General features: G+C 38.0%; 2 protein-coding genes across 2 annotated transcripts; one reads left to right on the forward strand and one right to left on the reverse strand.

The window, feature by feature from the left end:
• Nucleotides 1-3738: 3738 nt before the first annotated feature.
• On the reverse strand, nucleotides 3739-10028 carry LOC133706732 (eyes absent homolog). The gene is made up of 6 exons (XM_062132276.1): nucleotides 9890-10028; nucleotides 9334-9597; nucleotides 9068-9235; nucleotides 8020-8113; nucleotides 6079-6261; nucleotides 3739-4468 (listed from the first exon to the last, which is right to left on the reverse strand). The coding sequence occupies exons 2-6, from the start codon at nucleotides 9556-9558 to the stop codon at nucleotides 4209-4211; spliced, it is 930 nt and encodes a 309-aa protein (XP_061988260.1). The 5' UTR covers nucleotides 9559-9597; nucleotides 9890-10028; the 3' UTR covers nucleotides 3739-4208.
• Nucleotides 10029-12864: 2836 nt separating this feature from the next.
• On the forward strand, nucleotides 12865-15379 carry LOC133745097 (plant intracellular Ras-group-related LRR protein 5-like). The gene is made up of 3 exons (XM_062173090.1): nucleotides 12865-13551; nucleotides 14058-14968; nucleotides 15065-15379. Exons 1-3 carry the CDS (start codon nucleotides 13011-13013, stop codon nucleotides 15185-15187), a joined length of 1575 nt encoding a protein of 524 aa, XP_062029074.1. The 5' UTR covers nucleotides 12865-13010; the 3' UTR covers nucleotides 15188-15379.
• The last annotated feature ends 6513 nt before the right edge of the window (nucleotides 15380-21892 follow it).

Raw genomic sequence — 21892 nt, forward strand, 5'->3', positions numbered from 1 at the left:
GGCCCTAAATGGTAAAAACATAAATCGAAGAAATAAAGACTTGTTATTACGAGAATAATAAACTAATAAATGGTTAAATTAAGTATGTATACATGTTGTAACATACTTGTTCACCGAAGTCGACGCAAACTCCAGTTTCCTGGGGTTGACAGCCTCCAACTTTGGCTTGTTTCGAGCCCCGAGAGGACGTCCCACTTTCCTCTTCTTTAGTGGAGAAACCAACAACACTCCTACCTGTTGGGGAAGCTCTAGAGTAGGTTGAAATTCAGAGAAATGAGAACAGTCTCTGGTATAGCACCACTGCCTTTAACCTTTTACTGTAAGCAAGTTTCTTTTAATTTTCATTCATAATAACTAGTAAACAGTCGAAGTTAGAATTAAATATATTTTTATTCCAATAAAATATGGTTAAACAGCTTAATATTTGTATCCAATTCATAAATGTTTTGATTTAGTATGTGATACCATGTAACTTATTTTAATATCAAACAAAATTTATTGTACTTCCTAATCCTATGCTGCGTTATGTCAAGATACATATTAACTTTGTCGTAACACCTGGACCACACAGCTGACAGCTCCCTACTTTCTACTTTTCTATTGGTTGGCTGTGCATTGGATGCACGTGACTGACGTAGTCCACACGCTCCATTAGGCCATTCAATGGTCCAGGATTGAACTCGTCTATCACAGTGATAATCACAGCCGTCTGTCGTCTAAGCTATTGACCCTGGAATAGAAAAGGTACTTTCCTCAAAATAAGATGTTGCGGTCCTCTGTGTGTGTGTGTCTTTCAACCTCACGAGCCGTCAAATCTCTTAATACTTTGTCCAATAGGATCGGATTTTGATTCGAAGCTGGCCTGAATTGATTGTTAATGGATAAGTTTAGATTCAATGTTTCGATATTAACGATGTTTAATGAATTCAATATCGAATTTAAGTTGATTTGATTCGTGTTTAAATTTTTTTGAATGAATAATGTGGTCAATTTTTAATAATGAAATATTATATTTTATTTATTTTTTTTTTTTTTTTTGAATAATGAGATTTGAAACTCAGTCAAGCTGTGAGGCAAATCTCCACGCCCATATTATTATGTAATAAACTTTGTTGCATCGAGGGGAACATAATACCTAAACCTCTAGCATACTTAATAACATTACACTTATCTTCATAGAGGACATCCTGTAAGAAATCAAGTGCCTCATCTAAATATAGATCAATAGCATGATCCAAACTAGCAAAGTACGTGAGCTAATCTATGTGCTATACTATTTGCTTTCCTGAAAATATGTCCAATTTTGACGACATCAAAAGTTTGCAAGTAATCTATACAATCCTCAAGAATTCGACTTACTTCTAAATTATCTTCAATTCAGTGATGCAAGGCTGCAACCAACATGGAGCAATCACTCTCCAGCTCAATGACATCCCAGCCCTGGTGAATGGCAATTAAGAGGTAGCCAGTGGGCGAGGTGGCTGCCTCAGGCGGCACCCTTAAGGGCCGGTTTTACCCAAAATTATCAATAACCCCATGAATTGATGTAGAGTGATATTAATATTTATACTCACTGAGTCACTGTTGTGTTGTGTGCATTGCATGAATTTTTTGTAGAATTAGGACTACTTGTTGCAATTTTAACTGTGTATTACAAATTTAGATATATATTCGTATATACTGAAAAGGGTGTTGTAAAATCATAAACTCTATAATCCAAATATTATTAGCTGAATCCTTGGGCAGCCTAAACGACAATATTACAATACTTCCTCCTCCTTCTCCTCTCACCAACATTAAATCTTCACAACAACATAAGAAAACAAGAACTATAAACTTGAGGCTAAGAACAAAGGCCTGGAAAAGGGCAGAGAAACTACATTTTAACACAGAACTACAGTGTAAAAAGAGAATGGATGAGGCTGATGGGAAGACCAGAGAACAGAAGACAAAAGGTGCAGTAATGAAGAATTCATTCAAGCATGGGCTGTATAATTAAGCTGGAAGGAAGACTACAAAAACAACCATTGCAGCTGCAGGGTCCATAGATAAGTATGCAACATGCAAAAGATGAAAGGGACCACCATGCTTTCTACTTCTGTTAGCTTTTCTCCACATCACCATGAATTGATCCCAACTGGATATTCCTGCTATTAATGTTCTAGAGACCTCCTTCAATAATTCAATTTTGAAGGTCACAAATTTTGCCCTTGCCCTCATCCTTGGCAATTTTCTCAATCAGAAATATTACAGAGAAAACTTGTGAGCCAACCAATACTTGTTTTCCTGGCATGGGGTATGTTTAGCTTGATATGGAAACAAAAGATCTTTTGTTAGCTTGATGTAGATTGTCATCATGCGTCTGGTGTTTGTTTAATGTGGTATTACGATTATGGAGTTCGAAATCATTTACCCTCGTTGTATAACTCCACGTGCGTGAGGGGCTGCACGCTAAGGGTTCCAATTAACATTATTAACAGTTGATGATTCATGAATTTCTTTTGTCATTAGATGATAAAAACCAACCCCACCCCCATCAGAAATTCAAAACATTATTGAATGCATGACTAGAAGATTTAGAAGGAGTGTACTTGTTTTTTTTTTAGGGTCTCGTTAGTGATAATGATCTAAAAATCGCTAGCAATAGGGGGGCGGTGGATATGAGCCTAGTAATTGATCATACAAATGTACTAGGTCTGCAAAAGAATCCACAACTCATATGTTATCTGCACAATAATGAACTGGAAAAGGTTATCAAAGAACATAGCATGCACTAACTTGAATGAGAAAAACATGTTCTCAGCATAGTACTCAAATTCCAAAGAGTACCCACCATCTAGTTTCTTAGGGGCCTCAGCCTTCAACCTGATCCCAATACCTTCTCTTGCTCCCAAACAAAACCTACAGAGCTACTCATTTTCTTTTTCCTCTATCCTTTTCCTATTTTATTGTGAATGAAATCTGGTGATTCTGGCAATCAAATCCAAGAGAAATTTCTCTTTTGTCGACTTGGCTGGTCTTTCCTGGGGTAAAACTGTTTTGGATAGGCTTCACAATGATTATTTTAGTCTGAAATATCAGTAACCAGGCTATGTAAATCACCCATCAAACATACGAAAATGTGGCTCAACACCAGCCACTTCTCAAGTCCTTTGTCAAATCAACCAACATGATTAAGCTAATAAAGGACAATTAGAATTAGGGTTCTTTTGGCACCTAGCCTAAACTAGATCTTGGGATGATCTGAGATAATCGACTACTTGTGCTACTTGGCCAACAGCCAACATTTCGAAAGACGATCCTAGAAGGATCAGATAAGGTATTGCATTTGCGGCCAAAAAATTGGACTTAACCTTTGATATGAGATTATCGACTTCGAAAAATTGGAACTGCTTGGTTAAAATCCACAGCAGATTAGCTCTCTGAAATGGATCTTGTCCTAGCATTTTCCCACTGATAAGTACCCTTTTAGTTTGGTAACAAAAGCAGCTTATGTATGACGAAGAGCAAAAACAAAAACAAAATCAGAAATAGAGAGCTATATGTCAACACACGAAAATCATAACAGAATATTATCATTTTTGTCCAAACTATCTGCAGTATCACATCAGATGCTGACACCTTAATCCACAGGCTGCCCATAGATTAAACTCCAAACCAAAATTTGAGCTATTCAAATTTCAACCACAAATCTGTAAAGGGGGTGTAGGAATTCTATATGCAAACATTACAACATGATGACATTAGAAATAATGACAGCACCTTCACATGGAAATTCATATTACAGGATAGTGACACTAGAAGAAAAGATGACCACTCTTTAAGTCATGCTGACGTTGGGCAAATGTTTTCAGGGGCCAAATTGAAGTGGCCATGAATGAATTTTAACAGAGAATCCTCCTAAACTTTAGGGGAGGGCTATTCATGCTCCTCACAGTTTCACACTTCATTTTTGAAGTCACTATAACATCTCATGAGTCCATCAAACAAATCCTAAATCAATCAAAATGATGGTCAATAGGCATTTTCTAGGAGGAAATGTTACCCTTCTGTTTCAAGAGTACAATCAATCTGGCCTCTTACATATAGTTATCTTCATTCATGTGAGTTGACCGATGCAAATTATTTTTTGACATAACTGAACAATGTCTGGTCTGTTTTATGTACAAGAATCTTTCCAGAAATAGCACTACTGCAAAGGCAGTGATTTACTCTTTTTCATCATCAGCATCAGAATTCCCATATACAACAGAAAAGTAAAATCCTACCGTCCTCAATGTGAGGCCTGGAAACCTGTGAGAGCTGCCTGGTCGCATATCAATTTTAATAAATGGCCACTGCATCAATTGTGCAGCTTCACCCTCCTCCCATCCATCCCCAATTACGCAGAAGCGGACCTTTGGACCATTGAAACGCGCCTTGATCCACTGAAAACATTGTAGTTTCCCCACTTCCCAGGAACTATAGACTGAAGAAGTTATAGATATGTCAGTACCAATCTTACAAATTCACAACTATGAATGATGCACATTGGCAACTACCACTATCCATGAAAAGTTAAAGTTAAACTATGTCCCATCAGTGGTCCACTGCTTGCAGATGCATTACTTCAGATAAGTTTTCAAATAAACTTTCCCTGCATTTAATGGACATAATTTTTAACACTTCACTTATAAGAATGCTAAATCTCAACAATTATTAAATACTAATGAAGCAAGACGGATAGTCATGAAATCCAGAACAAATAGGGAAATAACTGTGACCTTCTTGGATGCAAGAGTTCTTCCATCTAAGTTACATGAAAAGTAGGCGTGCAAAGAAGGGACACAAAAGATATGTTGCAAGGCACTACCTCTATGTTCTGCTTGCTGCAATATCCAGGTTGATAATGGGAAAGATTAAGGTTTTTGGAGGAGAGAAAACAGCTCTCTGTCATTCTTTTCCATGGCTTTATCTCACTGACATAATTTTTCAATTTCCCGGGTGTGTTAGCTCCTCTATTTTCTGTTAAGCTCGGTTTTTTGGTATATAGGAATTTGAATGACAGAACTCCCGGAAATATTGTCCTTATTATCCCAGATAGTGTCGTGCTGATTTCTTCTATCTGCCGTAGAAATGGCGAGCGAAGACATGACTGAAGATGTAGAGCCTAAATTCAAATTTTCTTGTAAATTCACTCTTGACAATTAACGGACAACCCGTTTCTCTGAGTTTTATTCCCCCCTTCTCTTTAATTTGGAAGTCTAAAGCACGTCTTAAGGTACACATATTATTATTCATGGTAAGGTGAATACTGCTGACATGGTTTAGAGGAGAAAAAGTTCTATTTTTATTTTGCCTAATTGCTCTGATGTCTGAGGCCAGAGCAGAGTGTGTATCCCTCTGTTTCTACATTGACCCATTGATTTGGAGGAAAAGATGTTCTGTTTTTCTTTCGCCTCATTGGGTGTATGACATGATGTGTAAAGCCAGACCTGAACATGCAAATCATCTGTTTCTAAATTGCCTCATTGCTTTGGATCTTTTGACAAGGCTGTTTCAGAGGGCTATGTTGCGCTGGAACACTCCAGTGCCATGTGCGGCTTTATGGTGTTATGTGGAGTGTCTACAGAGTGGGAGAGAAGCTCTATCACTCATGGGAGAGTGTCTAGACATTTTGGGGACAATCCCATTTTTAGCAATTTCCTCCAAGTGAAATGCAGCTGTTATGTATTCTTAGCATTCATTTTTTCCTGGCTTGTTCAGTTTTAGCTTGTTAAGCTTAGTGGAAACCTTGTCCACTGTTCTGTATTCTGTCTTCTTCTAATGAAACAGTGTTCCATATAGATAAAATAAAATGAAACAGTGAAAGTCTAATATGATAAACCAGTCATTCTTTAGCCATTTAACTTTCAAAATGTTCTAACAAAGTAGCAAACGATGTATGAAGCAAGTATACTTTGAGACTCCTACTTTTGTTATTAAAAGGAATGCAAGGAATACACATGACAAAACATAACCAGGCCCAATTAGCCTCAGTATAATCAAATTATATGCCAACAACAATAAGTAAACATGAAAGTGGCAAGGATGACTAACCATTTTCATGAGCTATCATATTGTCAAGTCGAAAGAGCAAGCATTTGACAAGGCTGGGGATCAATGATCCAGATGTCACTAAAACATGAATACGCTTTGTAGCAGAAGAGTCATTTATCCCATCAGCAGCCACAACGGATGTGCCTCCATTCCCGACAGAACACTCTTCTAAGAAGACGCGTGCTATATTAGCATAGGAAGAAATTCATTAGTCAGTAACTACTGAAAACTGTGAAAGCATGAAAAACAAAAGCTCAAGGCAAAATGTACAGCCTTAAAAAAAAAAATTATTATTTTTTAAAAGAAACAGATTTTATTGCAAAGAAGATGAATACAAACACAGTGGACAAAGAGTCCAGCAAAACAGAGATGCAGCAAAAACTCAAAAAGAAAGCAACATCCAAAGACCCCTGACAAAACTCCCAAAAGAGAAAACAGAATGTACTCGTATAAACTACTGCTCTCCAACCCCTTAAAATACAAGAGAAGGTATAAACTTTATAAGCCTCAGAAATCAAAGCCCCAAGAGCCACCCAAAATCTTACTCTCTCCCAGAGATCCTCAACCCCTACCCCTTTATAGACTTCAAAAATTCTTCTATTTCTTTCCATCCACAACACCCAAAAAACTGCAAGGACACAACAACCCCACAGTACATCCTTGGAATTATCACAAGGGGTTAAGAGTTGCATATAAAATCTAGCATCATAAAGGTGAAGGAATACAAGCTAATATAAATGGTTGAGTATTTCATCATGGAGATGATGCCTTGGAAAAGATGGAGGCATCTCCATTATTGTCTGGCAAATGTATGGGCAATAGCTATGGGTAGAAACATGCTATTTTAGACAGTACATAGAGGGCACTACCGATGTCTTCCGTGCCCTCAACCCATCATCAGACTGCCTTCTTCTTTTGGCGGTCAAAAATAGCTACCTTAAAATAATGTATCGTAAGCAATCTAATAGTCCCAGCTCGCATATCCTGCTTTCCTGAAAAAAGGTGACATCCTCTTGACTTTCCTAGGCCATCCAGTTATAGGCATTATTCTTTCAGATGCTTGCCATTGACATGTATATGGGAAATCAAGTGTTGGACAGACATATTGAACCTGTTAACCAGCACCATTACAATCCTTAGGGGTCTCTTATCCCACTAATGATCTCATGAAAGACCATAAAATCAATTTATTTGAATGCTCAGTTCTGTAAGAACTAGTGTTCTACCATCATTTTCATAAGTTTTTCATGTGTTTTTGGTTGTCACCTCATGAAAACAATTTTTTCTTTAATCTGACCTATTCTATCCTAATGTCTCCTCATGAAAACATTTTTTAGGTTCCCACAACAAAAAAATTATAATCAGAAAACATAATTCCACATAAAGCAGAAAAGGTACACAAACAGAGGAAATTCATTTTTCATGTTGATCCATTGCAATGATGCAATCACTGTGGCCTTAAGTGGAATAATCCCGAAGAGTGCTTATATGAAAACTAAATAGGTTGTACACTATTAGTATGACTTTAACTGGACTTGTAAGCAATTGTGTTCAGAATTTTCATTTGTAAAAGTATTTCCAAATCTTCTGCATTTTGTGTCTTTTTTTTTTTTTTTTGTACGCGCTTAGTAAAACAAAAGTGGCAAAATAAGACCCACCCGCCAAACACTAATGTCAGCTTGCTCAAAGGAAGATAGGACAGTATCAATGGTTATACAAGAGCTACTGATGTAAGTCATGTAACAAAGATGCACTTGCTATAGAATCAGATTGCTCTGTCTTCAAATCTTAATGGTATTTATTCATATTTGCAATCTAGAAGACTGGAAAGGAGGAGGAACTCAAAGCACTAAACTGAATCTTACAGGCTGGATGAGCAGCGATAACCAAAAGAAGCAAAGGGAACAAACACTAGAAGCTGCACTGTCATGAAAAAAATACCTGACGTGAGCCATCTATCTGTATATTTATCAGTAATATCATACAATTCATCCAAGTCTTTTGTCGTCTCTTGATTAAGAAGACTCTGCAAACCCTGACATAATATAGAAAGTTTGAGGTTTTGTTCAGATAGCTCTAACATCAAAACATCCAAAAAGCTTTGGAGAAACCTATTCTTAAGCAGAAAACAACAGCATACTACTTCTATATACAATATATTACACACAGATGTCAAAATGTAAGTTCAAGCTACGTTTACCCACATCTAAAGGAACTGAGAGTTATTTTATAAGTGCAAGGTAGCTAATCCATGAGGATTGAGGAGCCTACCCTGCAGAGCCAATTTCTTTTAGACCGGGATTAAGCTTATTTGCATGAAAAACAATCCTGTTCTTAAATCCCAACATATTAAGGATCCCAAAATGAGAATATGAGTGGAATGTGGATCACTTCTATCAAACATTAATTTCCCTGAGAACTTAGAATATAGAAAGGGGAATAAAAAATAAAAAAAGGATTATGCTACTCTATGTTATTTCTTCATTCCTTGAGTATGTGAAAGAGAATGACATGGGTACCATCCATAAGAACCATACTAATCACAAACAAGCTTAATTACTTTGCAGAGATGATAGAAAATCCATCATGATTAATGCAAACGCACATGCAATTTTCTTATCTCCAATGAATTGTTAAGGAAGAGGAAAGTTGGAGCTTAAGACCCTATATTGAATACTCCTTTTGTTGTTTTATAAAAACTTTAGGGGAGTTCCTTCCTCTTTTGCATAAATAGATGACACCAATTGTATTTCATAACATAACAAAATAATATGCATTGCACATTGCATCTCTATCATGGTCAGAGCAGTGCAAAGGTGAATATACTCAACCATCCTTTGCTGAAACAAAAATAGTTTCAATTCTATTCTTCAAAAACATACCATGAATATAAGAACAGTCAGACAGTAGCCAATGCATACACCAACTTGTAGGTAATAGCAGGACAAAATTTCTTCTGCAAATAGTGAAATAGGACACATTTTGATACCTGTTTGTATCTATGGGCTATGACTCTGTGCCTATATGCCAGTTTTCTTTTGTCATCATCATCATAAGAAGGACCAAATTCATCTTTGCTGAAATCATATTCAGAAAGATTCCGCCCATCATCATATCGGCGCAAGACATCAAGATAGGGTTTATTGTGGTTCTCAATCTGCACCAGCCATACCAAAATTCAAAATCTAAACTACCATCGAGCACATTTTTGAGATACATATAACCATATCCATGTAAGTGAAGGTCTACACACACCTGTTCATAGAAGAAATGATCATCGCATAGAGATAGAATTTGCTTCTCCCATTTCTTTCCAATTTCTACACCCTCTTGTACATTCTTCACCCCATTAAAACCCTCCGCGTACGTTCCGGTCAACAGAGACTTGAGCAGTATCAGAGTCTCATCCATGTCCCATATATAAACATCTAGTTTCTGATCCCTGCTGCTTTCAGCAACCCCTTTTGCATTCTCACCCATTATCCTCCCCGATTTCGGTGTCAACTCAAAGCAGCTGACCTGGAGAGTTCAAACACTCATAGTCTCATACACTTTGTAACTCTGAACCACATTACTCAACACAATAACATCAATCCTTCATCTGCTACAAAGCTACTTGCTTTTCAAATTTCAAACAAACTACAGAACATGAATTGATTTCATTGAGCAAAAACATCAAGAACTGAAAATGGGGAACAACCCAGTTGTAAATTTGATTGCTTTATATATTCAGAATCAGCCTACAGTGTATCAAACAGCTTCAAATTAATGGTGAAATGCACAAAAGATTCAACCTTTAGATGATTCTTACCTTGGGGGATTGTAGAAGAGATTGACGACCAAGTACTATTCACATTGAAGACGCAGGCTCTAGTTCTAGGAGCCCAGATTTAACCTTGACGACGAGACAGACCCACGAGGTTTTAAATATTCAAAAGGTTTTTTATTTTATTTTTTACTTTTATTTATTTTTGTTGAAAATGAGAATTTAAGAGCTTTACTGGTGGAGGATCTTTTGGTGTGGCGGCGGTGACTCACAATTGATTTTTAACCTAATAGTAAACATTGACTTTGAGCTTGTGGTCATTGTCTTTGAGATCAAGTCAATTACCAATTCACCAACATCCTCCTTGGATGGATAGTGTCATGGTACGCCCCCAAAAAAGATTAAACTGAATGAAAAGAAGGAAGGTGTCATGAAAGCCCTATAAGTTTGACTAGAATTTTCCTACACATAAAGCCAGGCTACACAACCTCTTATGTGGGGGATTTTTTTACTGGCAAGTTTATTTTCGAGAAAAATTGGCGACAACCCCTAGTAGTTTTTTTTTATTTTTTTGACGAAGAGAAATTCATTAAACAACAAAGCCTCTGGGGCGATCAGAGTTTACAAGGTCAAATATTAAGACTTTCCTAGTCTGAGGTGGATCTCTATCATTCTAAGTTGTATACAAATTAGTAACTTGACCTAGGTTGGCTAAAGCGTCAGCAACAAAATTAGCTCCCCTCAGAACATGTTTGAAAGCAATGGAACTAAAATTTGGCAGCAATACTTCTAATGTCTTGGACAATTTTAATCTGCCTCCACGATGGAGGACTAATAACCCCATTAACTGTGTCAATAACAAGTTTGGAGTCGCCTTCTACTTCCACCTTCTAAATACCTTTCTCTTTTGCATGGATGAGACTGTTGCGGAGCGCAGTCGCCTCAGCAACAGGGACAGTAGAATTTCCAGTAGGAATGGAGGCTGCGTAAAGAGGCTTACCAACATGGTTTCTAATGATGAAGCCCCCAGCAACCGAATCTCAATGGACAAAGCCATCAAAGTTTATTTTAACATGATCATGTTTTGGTGGTTCCCATCTGATTGTGGTTGGTGCGGCAACCCTCTTGCTTTTGCTGGATTGCACATTAGCATCTATGAAACTTTTAATGGTGGTCACGGAGGCTGCAACGACAGAAGAGGGATGTTAAGCAATCCCTCTGAAGATAAGATCATTTCTTGCTTTTCAGACCTGCCAACAAATGGTAATCAATTTTGCAAACAGATCAGAATGATAAGGTTTTTCGATAAAGAGATCCCGGAAAACCGAGATGTAACCTTAGGGAAGAGAACGCCTAACAACAAAGTTTTAACAGCTCTTCCTTCATCACATGTATAGTACATGTTTGGATACTTGTACACGGATTATACTTGAAATAGAAAGGCTCTTAAGTAATCAGAGATCCAATTGAACTTCATTGCAGGAGATTTCATAACCACTATGGCAAAGAATCCCAAGTTATCTTTGTAGTTATTTTGATTCGTTCTTTTGAAGGGTAGAAACATACTGTATCCGGAGGCATTGATTCACTTTCAAGTAACCCTATTTCAGCAGGGGCAAGATCTACTATTGTGTCATGCACTTAGGTCCAGTTTGACACAGCTTATGCTGCGCAAAAAACTGCTTAACTTATGAGTTAAGTAGCAAAGGTGTTTGGTGAAATTTAACAAAAGCAACTTATTTCAAAAGTTGCACCATTAAGGCCCAGCTGGGATTATGGATTATCAACTTTTTTTATGTTAAGTACTTAAGTTGGTTGATGCGTTTGGTGAAGTAAGAAACTGCAGCTTATTTCTCAAGTTCATAACTTCCAATGCAGATTATAGAAGATGGTTAAACCATGCTTTTAGAAGCAGCTGCCAATAGAAGCAACAAGTGGAATTTTAAAATACCGAAAGAGTCCTCATCTGCTCATAATCTCATATGTTGTGCCTGTTCCAGTTCCTCTATTCCCTCTATCTCACCAAACACTCAACAACTTAAGTTCACAGCTGATTATTCTAAAAGCATAGCAGAAGTCACTTTTTTTTATAACCACAGCTACACAAAACTCGACCTAAGTTACTGCTTATAGAAATTAGTAAACAATAGTTTTCATAAGCTAAAAGCTACAACTGCTTTTGAATTAATCTCTGCTCTCCCAAACTAGCCTTTAGGTGAAAGATTAGTTGCGCTTCACGGTGGAGATGACAAGAACCACTAATGTGTAAAACTTTAGAAAGTATGCTAGAGTCACGAAAGATGGATAGACGAAGAATATTCATGGACAAGGAGGAAGTCATAAGATTTGGGTCGTGAACTTGTTAATGTATGAAAAAAAAAAGCTCGACGCATATGGAAAGCAAATCGGAACCCCAGACGACTAACATGATGACAATATGTGGAGATGCGCTTACAATATAAAGGTATATTAGTGATTAAGTCAATTTATCATTTACTAAAGATTCCATTTAAAATCTTCCTGCCCCAACCACGTATATACCTTTTTTGTTTTTTTTGTCTTTTTTTAATTTTTAATTTTTAATTTTTTAATTTTTTTTTTTACACAATATGAGGGTATCTCAAAGGTTTCGTAGACACACAAAGGCTAATCCATCGGCGCATGTGTAATGCTCCAATTGTGCATCACACAACAGTGTCTGACCACTTTGACAACTTCGTGTGTCGAACACGGCTATAGAGTTCTCAACCAGGACGCTCAACCACTGAGCCACTTGCAGTGAGTATATACATATGAAAGTTATGAAACATCATTTAAAGAAAAGAAAAAAACTGAAAAGTCAATTATATTCGATTAAATGAAAAAGAAAGTCAAAGTAATGATATGGAAAGTTAATAAAAAAAATTACGTTATCTTACGATAAAAAAAAAATTAAATTTAAAAACAGATAACGAAAATGGCATAATAATATTAAGGGATATTAAAGTAGAAGAGGCTCTAATAGGAAATGAGCAAAATTAGTTGCCTTGTTTTACACAACAACTAAACAAGAGAAGGGGTTTTACCTTTGCCCACAGAATCACATTCACATCTTCAGAGAAGTTTCAAAAACTTGCCCATCAAACTTTTCCTGCAAGCCACACTGTGCAAAACCTCCATAGAAGCCATGGGTCTAAAACTCAAGGAAAACCCACCATCCCCAGCCTTCATAGAAACAGTGGAAGAGATCATGAAAATCTACAAGTCACTGCCACCAAGGCCTTCCATTGAAGAGGTTGAAGCAGCCATGTCTGTGCTCAAAACAGTCGACACTGAAGAAGAACAGAGACTTGAGGAGATATCAAAGCAGGTGGTCCCCAAAGATGTCCCTGAAGAACTCTTCTCTGTTTTGCTGCAGGTGAGGAGGACCATGGTCCTGTTTCAGAGCCATGAACAGAGGAGAGAGGCTTCTGAGGTGGTTGAGTTTGACAAGATGTTTCAGACTTTTGATGGCCTTATTCAGAGGACTTCTGCGCTGGTTTCTGGTGACACCCAGAAGGAGAATCATGTTGCTTTTGGGTACCCAGTTGGGGAAATTGTGAGTGATCCTGGGATTAGTGATGACAGTCTTGTGGTGATGAAGAAGAAGAAGAAGAACAAGGAAGATGAAGAGTTGAAGATAGATGGTTTCAAGGGTTTGGTGAAGAGTTCTTCCACTATTTCTTCAGGTTAGCCATCAAATTTTCATATTTAACTTATGAGTATTGTTTAGAAAATCATCCATATGTGAGAGTCATGAAGAAATTACTTGACCCATCTTATTGCTGATCAAGGAAGTTTATTTTAGGATTTTAATGAATTTTGGATTTGCATGAGTAAATATGCTTGGAGCTTGAGTTGTTTGACTTTTGATCAGGAGAATCATTATTTTGAGATATGATCGAACACCTGGTTTATGAGCATAAATGGGTTATGTATTGGACTTTTGTTGTGCTCTGGATAGTCTATCTTATAAGAACTGTTCATTATTTTCAGCTTGCTTCATTCTTGAAACTAAAATTAGAAACAGGTATCTCTTGTGTAATTGTGTTTGTCTTTTTGGCTCTTTTATATCAGGAAGTTCTGTTTTCTTTATCTGTTTGCATTCATATGTTATAGACTATTTAATACTCTGTATCAGGAAAATGTAGATGAATTGCTAGCATGATGATTTTTTTTTTTAATTGATTTGTAGGAGAGTCTGAGAAATTAAGTCTAATGAAGGTTGCAGCTATAATAGAAAACACTGCTAAAAGTGGAGAAGTAGTTCTTGATCTTAGAGGCAAATTAGTAGATCAAGTGGAGTGGCTTCCAGTATCACTTGGGAAATTATCAGGTGTCACTGAGTTGGACTTGTCCGAAAACCGAATCATGGCTATTCCGCCCACCATTGGTGGCCTTAAAGCATTAACAAAGGTTGACTTCCACTCAAACCAACTCATAAACCTTCCAGACTCATTTGGTGAGTTGAGTAATCTCACTGATCTTGATCTCCATGCAAACAGATTGAAATCGCTTCCTGCTTCATTCGGAAACTTGATCAACCTCATGAATCTTGATTTGAGTTCAAATAGCTTCACCCGTTTGCCTGATGTAATTGGGAAGCTGATCAGCTTGAAGACATTGAATGCTGAAACAAATGATCTTGAGGAACTGCCTTTCACAATCGGATCCTGCACATCACTCGCTGAGCTGCATTTGAATTTCAATCAGCTAAGAGCTCTGCCCGAGGCAATTGGAAAGCTCGAAAACTTGGAGATCCTCACAGTTCACTACAACAGAATCAAAGGGTTGCCAACAACAATGGGGAATCTTAGCAGTTTGAAGGAGCTTGATGTTAGCTTCAACGAACTCGAATCCATACCCGAGAACTTGTGTTTTGCAGTGCGCCTCGAAAAACTGAATGTGTCAAACAACTTTGCTGACTTGACAGCTTTGCCGCGGTCAATTGGAAATCTTGAGATGCTTGAAGAGTTGGATATCAGTGATGATCAAATTAGGCAATTACCACTCTCTTTCAGGTTCTTGTCAAAACTGAAGGTTTTCCGTGCCAATGAAACACCTTTGGAAGTTCCCCCTAGACATGTTATCCAGTTGGGTCCTCAGGTAATGCATGCCAACCCTGCTTCCACTTTGGCTTTTCATTTATGTATGTTGCTTTCGATAATTTCTAGAGTACTGATTCAGCTTCTTTCTTCACAGGCAGTTGTAAAGTACATGGAAGATTATGTTGCCAAGATGGATGCTGCATTTCAACCATTGAAGAAGAAGAAGAAGGGTTTTTGGTTTTGGTTTTGCTCAAAACTCTGCTCCACCAAGAACTAGTATACGTATATTTATCTCAACAAATCATGCCATGAAAATGGTTTATTGTCCATATTCATTCAGAAACCGTCTTTTATTCAGATACTTTGCAACTTGGTACCTGTGCTTTTGTATAATCCAAGTGAGTTGAGAGATATGTAAACTCGTGTTCTTTTGTGATGGTTTTTGTTAATACAAATGGGAAATGAACTACGCAAATGTCTAAAGTGGGTTGAAATTATATGGACAAACAGCCAAATCTTATCATAATCATCATCATCATCATCATCATATGTCGAAATCCAAAAGGGTAGCATCAGAAATTTAAAGTAAGATATTACTGGCACTGTTTTTCAAACAGAAAATAAATTCCTACCTTATCCTAAAGATGTTTAATTGGATTTGTCTAGCATGTCACTTCTAATTTGATATGAGAAATCATCAAGATTTCGTGATCATTGCCGAACTTATTTCAAGTCGATGAACATTCTCAATATTTAATATTATGCCTTGAAGAGAAGTCTTCGTAATAAAATAGACATTTGGCGATAAGCTCATGCTTGTTTGGAGATATTGTCAGAATTCATAAATGATTAAAGTGTGTTGCTCAGTGTGAATTAAAAAAAAAAAAAAAAAAAAAGGCATATTGTAGCATTGGCTGCTAGTTGACTTCCATGAAACAGCTCTTAAAAGGGTCATTATCTTAATCTAATTTTCTAAAACGGTGGGATCAAATCTGTGTCAGCAATAAGCTGTAAGCTGATTTGTAGCTCTAGACTTTAGTGTTCGATCCAATTAAGAATGTTAGTGAGACAATTGGTTTAATGTTTTTCAAACCAGAATCAGATGGATCTTTTGGAGCAGATTGCAAGGGAGGGCTTTGATTCCTCAGTTGGACTAGGCAAGCTCCAAAGCCCTGGCCAGATCATCATGATATGCGATCGATCTCATCTTTAATTTGTTGCCAATAACTCACATGACATTTTCAAAATCTAATTTTAAAACCTGTATACAATCTCAACTTTTTCAGGAAGAGTCAATAACTTTGACAGCTTCTACTCTCATAGTTAGTACCGGCATAATTGTGACAAATTACTTTCAAATACGAAATTAGTGTTTATTGTATAATTAATGGAAATTAATGTAGAAAGGTTTCCGACACCAATTAGAATGGACGTCCATGATATTCGACTCACTTCCATCGCAATTGTCCAAGTACTGTTTGTTTCTTTTTGAACTTGTATTGTCAAGTGACTATTGAAGAAAAATGAGCATGAATTGATAGTATACATAATGTATAAATGACATCTTATCTCTTTTAGGACACGATAAAAAAAGACATCATCGAAATAATTTTCAAATATTAAATTATTGTTTATTATATTAATGTACAAAGATTTCCAGCGTCAATTAGAATGGAGTTCCATAATAAATGATTCAATTCCATTGCAATTATCCAATTATTTTCCGTTTCTTTTTTTAACTCGTTTTGTCAAGTAACTTTATTAAAAAAAAAAAAAAAAAGAGTGGAAATTGATAGTATATTTAAAGTACACATGACATCTTATTCTTTTAGAGTAACTTCACAGTCTTTAATGTAGCTTGCACAGTTTAGAAAGTACAGACTGTGAGACTGAAAAATAAAAACCTTACATTTAAAGCCTGGAGCTTTCTGTTTTGTTCTACTTGAACAAAGGGCTAGTCGCCCAAAACCAAATCCTCGTAATAAGAATTTCGTCATAGTACAATCACACTCTTTACTAAGACTTGACATGTACATTAACATCGACCTTCTGTGTATAGCTCTTGTTGCCTCTGAAAATCATCATAGCTCCGAGTTGTGCGGTTGTGCCATCAACCGAACAAAGTCAAGTACACTGCGAGCGAGCCACACAGAAGGTGAAGCATTGTAATGTGGAGCCGTTACTGATCACAATCATGCATAAAAAATATATTATAATGTGAAGCCCAATAAATCTTAGGGCCAAATAGCCCAGTCGACCAACCATGTCAAACCTTACCAAAATCACCGCACTTTGCTTTGTTGACATCACCAATTTCCACTTCGTTCATTATTATAATGGATTCGTACTGTTGAGAGCTTCTCTCTCTAAAACTAGAGAGAGAAAACAGATCTGAAAACACTAATCTCCCTCCCCCTTCTCTCTTGCCCAGATCTGGATCCCTCCGGATCTAGATCGACGGCTTGAAAGTTGGGGGCGGCTTCTCTTTGGCCTCTCTTTTCTTTTTCCCTTGTTCTTAATCGTTTTCCCTTGATTCTCTTACACCCTCTGTGGTGATTACACCCATTTTGTGGTGATTTTGCTGGCATATGTTCAGTTCCAGAGGACCTGGTTCCTCCTTTCTCTGCCGACCATTCCAAAAACTTTTTAGATCCATAAACCTCCATGATTCCCCTCATCCAGTACCTCACATCAACTCCCCTCCTTCTACCAAAGGCCTACTCCTTGAAGGTTGTCGTCACTACCACTTGAAAGTGAGAAACACTTACCTAGAGGTGTATAGGTGCTCATGCATGGGTGTTTCACCCCCCATTAACCATTGGATTTTTTCTTTGCTATTGGCTTTTGTCCTATTTCAGTAGTTTCGTTTCCTCCCTGGTTTGAGTCTCTTTGGTGGATTAGAGATAGTTATTGTTTGGTGTTGGTTCCATTCTCTCATCCCCTTAAACTTTGGTTTTGTATGGATCTGCGTTTTGGGATTTTTCTGGCAGCGGCTTTTCGGTTCTCATCCCTTAGATTTGGCACTTCTCGTGACCTCTTGGCTCCTGGCGGCGGCGGCGGCTGTGCGGGATAGCTTGGGTGGCGGCAGCTGTGTTATTATGATAGGAGATGATGTTTTATTTAATTTTTAGGGTTACACTCTTTTGCCCTATCCATGTGGATTATGGTTGAGTTGTAATTTTCCTTGTTGGGTTTATTTGTAATTGGGCCTTGTTTTGGGCTCCTCCCATTGGGTTTTCTCCCTTTGGTAATTATTAATGAAGTTTTCATTAATTTCCAAAAAAAAAAGAAAAAAAAAAAGAGAGGCCAAACTATCCAAAGCGAAGGTCGCGTACGACATACAAGGTTTGAAAAATCGCTAGGCGCTAGTCGGGCGGTGGGCTGGGGAGGAGCGCCCAGGCGCCCAGGCGGTTTTGTATTTTTTCATTTTTATTTATTTTTATATCATATATATATATATATATATATATATATGAGAGTATATATAGCCTTTAAATGAATATATGAAGAACTGAAGAGTTATTATAACTTATAAAAGAATACTAAGATATCCTATAAAACTATATTTTATTCCAAGATTCTAGTGCCCAGGTGATTCAAACATGACTAATGAATTAAAAAGGGGAACATAGGGAAGGGTGGCAGACCACTTCCTTTACTCTCTATGACTCAGTCAAAAAGAGAATACGTGAAAGACAAAAAAGAAAACTAAAAAAGGTTATCTCTGTTCCTCACTTCCTCCTGCAGTCCTGCTCTCCTCCTCTTTCCCTCTCTATCTCCATTCTCCAACAGCTGGATCGAAATCATTGTATCTCTCTCTCTCTCTCTTTCTCTATCTCACGATTTCACTCTCTGAGTTAGAAATTTGAAAGTGGATCTCATCCTGATCCACTCGAGTACAGTCTGATCTCATTGAATATAGACTCTGCTTAACCAGAAAGCGAACAAGAAAAGAAACCGAAGATGATGTGAATGAAGACACGAGAGTAAAGGCCACTCCTTTTTGGGTATTGTGAGATTCTTCTTTGCTTTTAGAGATCGTGCAAGCAACTGTATCTAGTTTTGTTTGCTTTGCTTTCAGGTTCGGTGGGGTTATATCTGGGCTCTGGCGTTTGTTATAGGAAAGATTATAGAAGATCAGATTAGTGACTCTGGAAAACGCCCAGCCAACCGCCCAACCGCCCAGTCCGCCCAGGCGCCCGCCCAGTCCGCCCAGGCGCCCGCCTAGGCCGCCTAGGCACCCGCCTAAAATCGCAGCGCCCAGAAGCTCCGATTATGCATTACTCGGGGCGGAGAGGTGCCGCCCAGCGCCTAGGCGGGCTGGGCGGCCGCGTTTTAGAACACTGATGACATAGCAACCAGAATTCTAGAGAACATCACCAAAGTCCGTTATTGAAACACCATGTCCAGATTGCTTCCCAAGCAAACTCGACTTGCTTGAATTTAGTGCAAACCACCTTGAATATTGTCCAAAACTTGTGTAATAGAACATTGGATTTCTGGACATGATTTGATGTGCTTCAAAACCGACAATCATTCGTTATTAGCACCTTATGAAATTTTCAAGCCAAGAAGGTACCTCGACTATTACATATCAAAATTTCTTCACTCTCTTTATCCAATTTTAAAAATTAAAAGAATAAATAGGGAATACCTAAGGGAATAATTTTTAATTTTTTTTAAAAAAAATATAAAAGAGAAAACTGAATTTGGAGAGAATTGAGTCGTGCTTTCATTAATAATAGGGATCTCTTTATATAGAGGATTACAAGACATAAAATCAGAGTTGTACAAGGAAAGATAATCGTACAATTAATCAGATATCTATGAATATCTCCGAGAATATCTCTAATTCAAAACCCTATTACAACTAGGTCAAGTAACCTAGAGTTTGGGCCAAACACATATTCTGAATTTACTTAAACACTCCCCCTTGTGTCGCCCAAACGTGGTGCTCATTTCGTTGCCTCATTAAAAACCTTGCCGAGCAACAAAAACCCTGTGGGACAAAAATAACCTCGGTCGAAAGAGAAAAAGAGCACAACACACCCTTCACGTTTCGAGACCATACATGTAGACATCTCCCTCTGATGACAACGATCATAGGAGTTCGGATAACTTCCTCATATGATGCTACCAACATGTTTCTCGAAAGTGGAATTTAGGCAATGACTTAGTGAGCAAGCCTGCCACACTGTCCTCAGACTGAACCTAGTTCACTTTGATCTTGAGGAGAGTCTGTTGTTGCTGATTATGCTTGGTGTTGTCGCTTTTGATGTAGTCTTGCTTCATTTGTTCAAAACAAGCAGCATTATCCTATACGCTCGTAGGCTCATCTGTGGTAAACTTCAAACCACAATTGTTCGAACATGCATAATTATGGATCCAATCCATATACATTCACGAACCACTTTGTGAAGAGTAATAAACTCTGCATTGTTCAAAGATATAGCGACTAGGGTCTATTCTGTAGACCTCCAAGATATCACGGTCTTTACCCATGGTGAACACTTAACCAATTTGGGAATGACCTTTGTGTGGGTCAGAGAGATACCCAATATCAGCAATACCTTCCAAAACACATGTCGTTCTGGGATGGGGATAGAGGACTCAAACCAGTGTTGGTGGCGTTCCTGGCATTTGATGGGTCCGAATCCATCATCTTTCTGTAGGGATAAAGCATGCTCATATCAGTCGTATATCTCTAGTATCGAAAGATATCTTTTACACCAATCCAATGGCGTAGCGTTGGCGCAAAGCTATACATTAGCTAACAAGTTCACAACATATGAGATGTCCGATCTTGTGCATTGAGCTAAGTACAATAATGCGCCTATTGTACTCAAGTAAGGCACTTCTGCCTCTACCACATCTTCGTCATCATCCTTGGGACGAAGATGATCATTTTCAGGATCAAGACTACGGACGATCATGGGGGTGCTTGAAGGTTTGACCTTATCATCTATCAACACAATGCTCAAGTTCCAAACCGAGACATAATCGTGTTCTCCCAAAATCCTTCATCTCAAACTCGGATTTCAAGTGTTCAGCGATTTCCCTTAACTTTTTAAGGGCTTCCAATGAATATCATGTCTAACATGAACCGCGATAGAATCCGAAACTTGTTATGGAAACGCGCGGGCATATCCCTTCCCAATCAAGTAGTCACTTTAGTGAGCGTTTCAACCTTATTGTAAACGCGCTTCATGGTCTATAGCCACTTGACTTGGGTAAATGAAGTTCACCATGAACCTTCATGTACATTCCGTATCTGGATCTCCATAGAGATACGTAGTAACCATATTTGTAAGCTGCATGTTCAGTTATTCGGAAACTACCAAACTGACAGGGTAGTGGAGTGCAATGACATCCATTACGAGAAAGTATGTCTCATTGTAGTCGATTCCAGAGCATTTTGTGAGAAGCCTTGCGCCATAAGGCTAGATTACCATCTCTTTTTCTCAACGCGCTTTCTAACGAAGACCCATTAGTCAATAGGTTTTATGTTAGGAGGTGTTGGCATCACTAGCTCGAAACCTTTCTCTTCGTTAGAGAATCCAACTTAACCTGGATCGCATCTTTCCATTTAGGCCAAATTTCTCTACGTTAGCATTCATTCATCAACGGAGCGTGGTTCAATATCATCGGACTCAACAAACTCATGCGCAACTACATCATAAATTATGATGGAGTTTCTATCCCACCTCTCATGTACACTAGTGTAATTTTCAAAGAGCTCTATATTCTCATGAATAGGTTCTGACGTTGAGGCGTCCCCCAACGGTAACCTTAATCCAGAAGATTCTCATGAGACAGATTTTGAGTCTTGATGATCAAAGAATTGGAATGTGCCAAAGTATCCTTCGAACCCACAGGCCTCCCACGCATCCTAGCTGGGGCCATGGCTTATAACGCTAGAGTGCCACTCTCTTTGGTGTTGGCACCATGCCTACCTCCGTGTAGGGTGGCGCTAGGTCCTCTA

The sequence above is a fragment of the Rosa rugosa genome, chromosome 4 (assembly GCF_958449725.1).
Source record: "Rosa rugosa chromosome 4, drRosRugo1.1, whole genome shotgun sequence".
NCBI lineage: Eukaryota > Viridiplantae > Streptophyta > Magnoliopsida > Rosales > Rosaceae > Rosa > Rosa rugosa.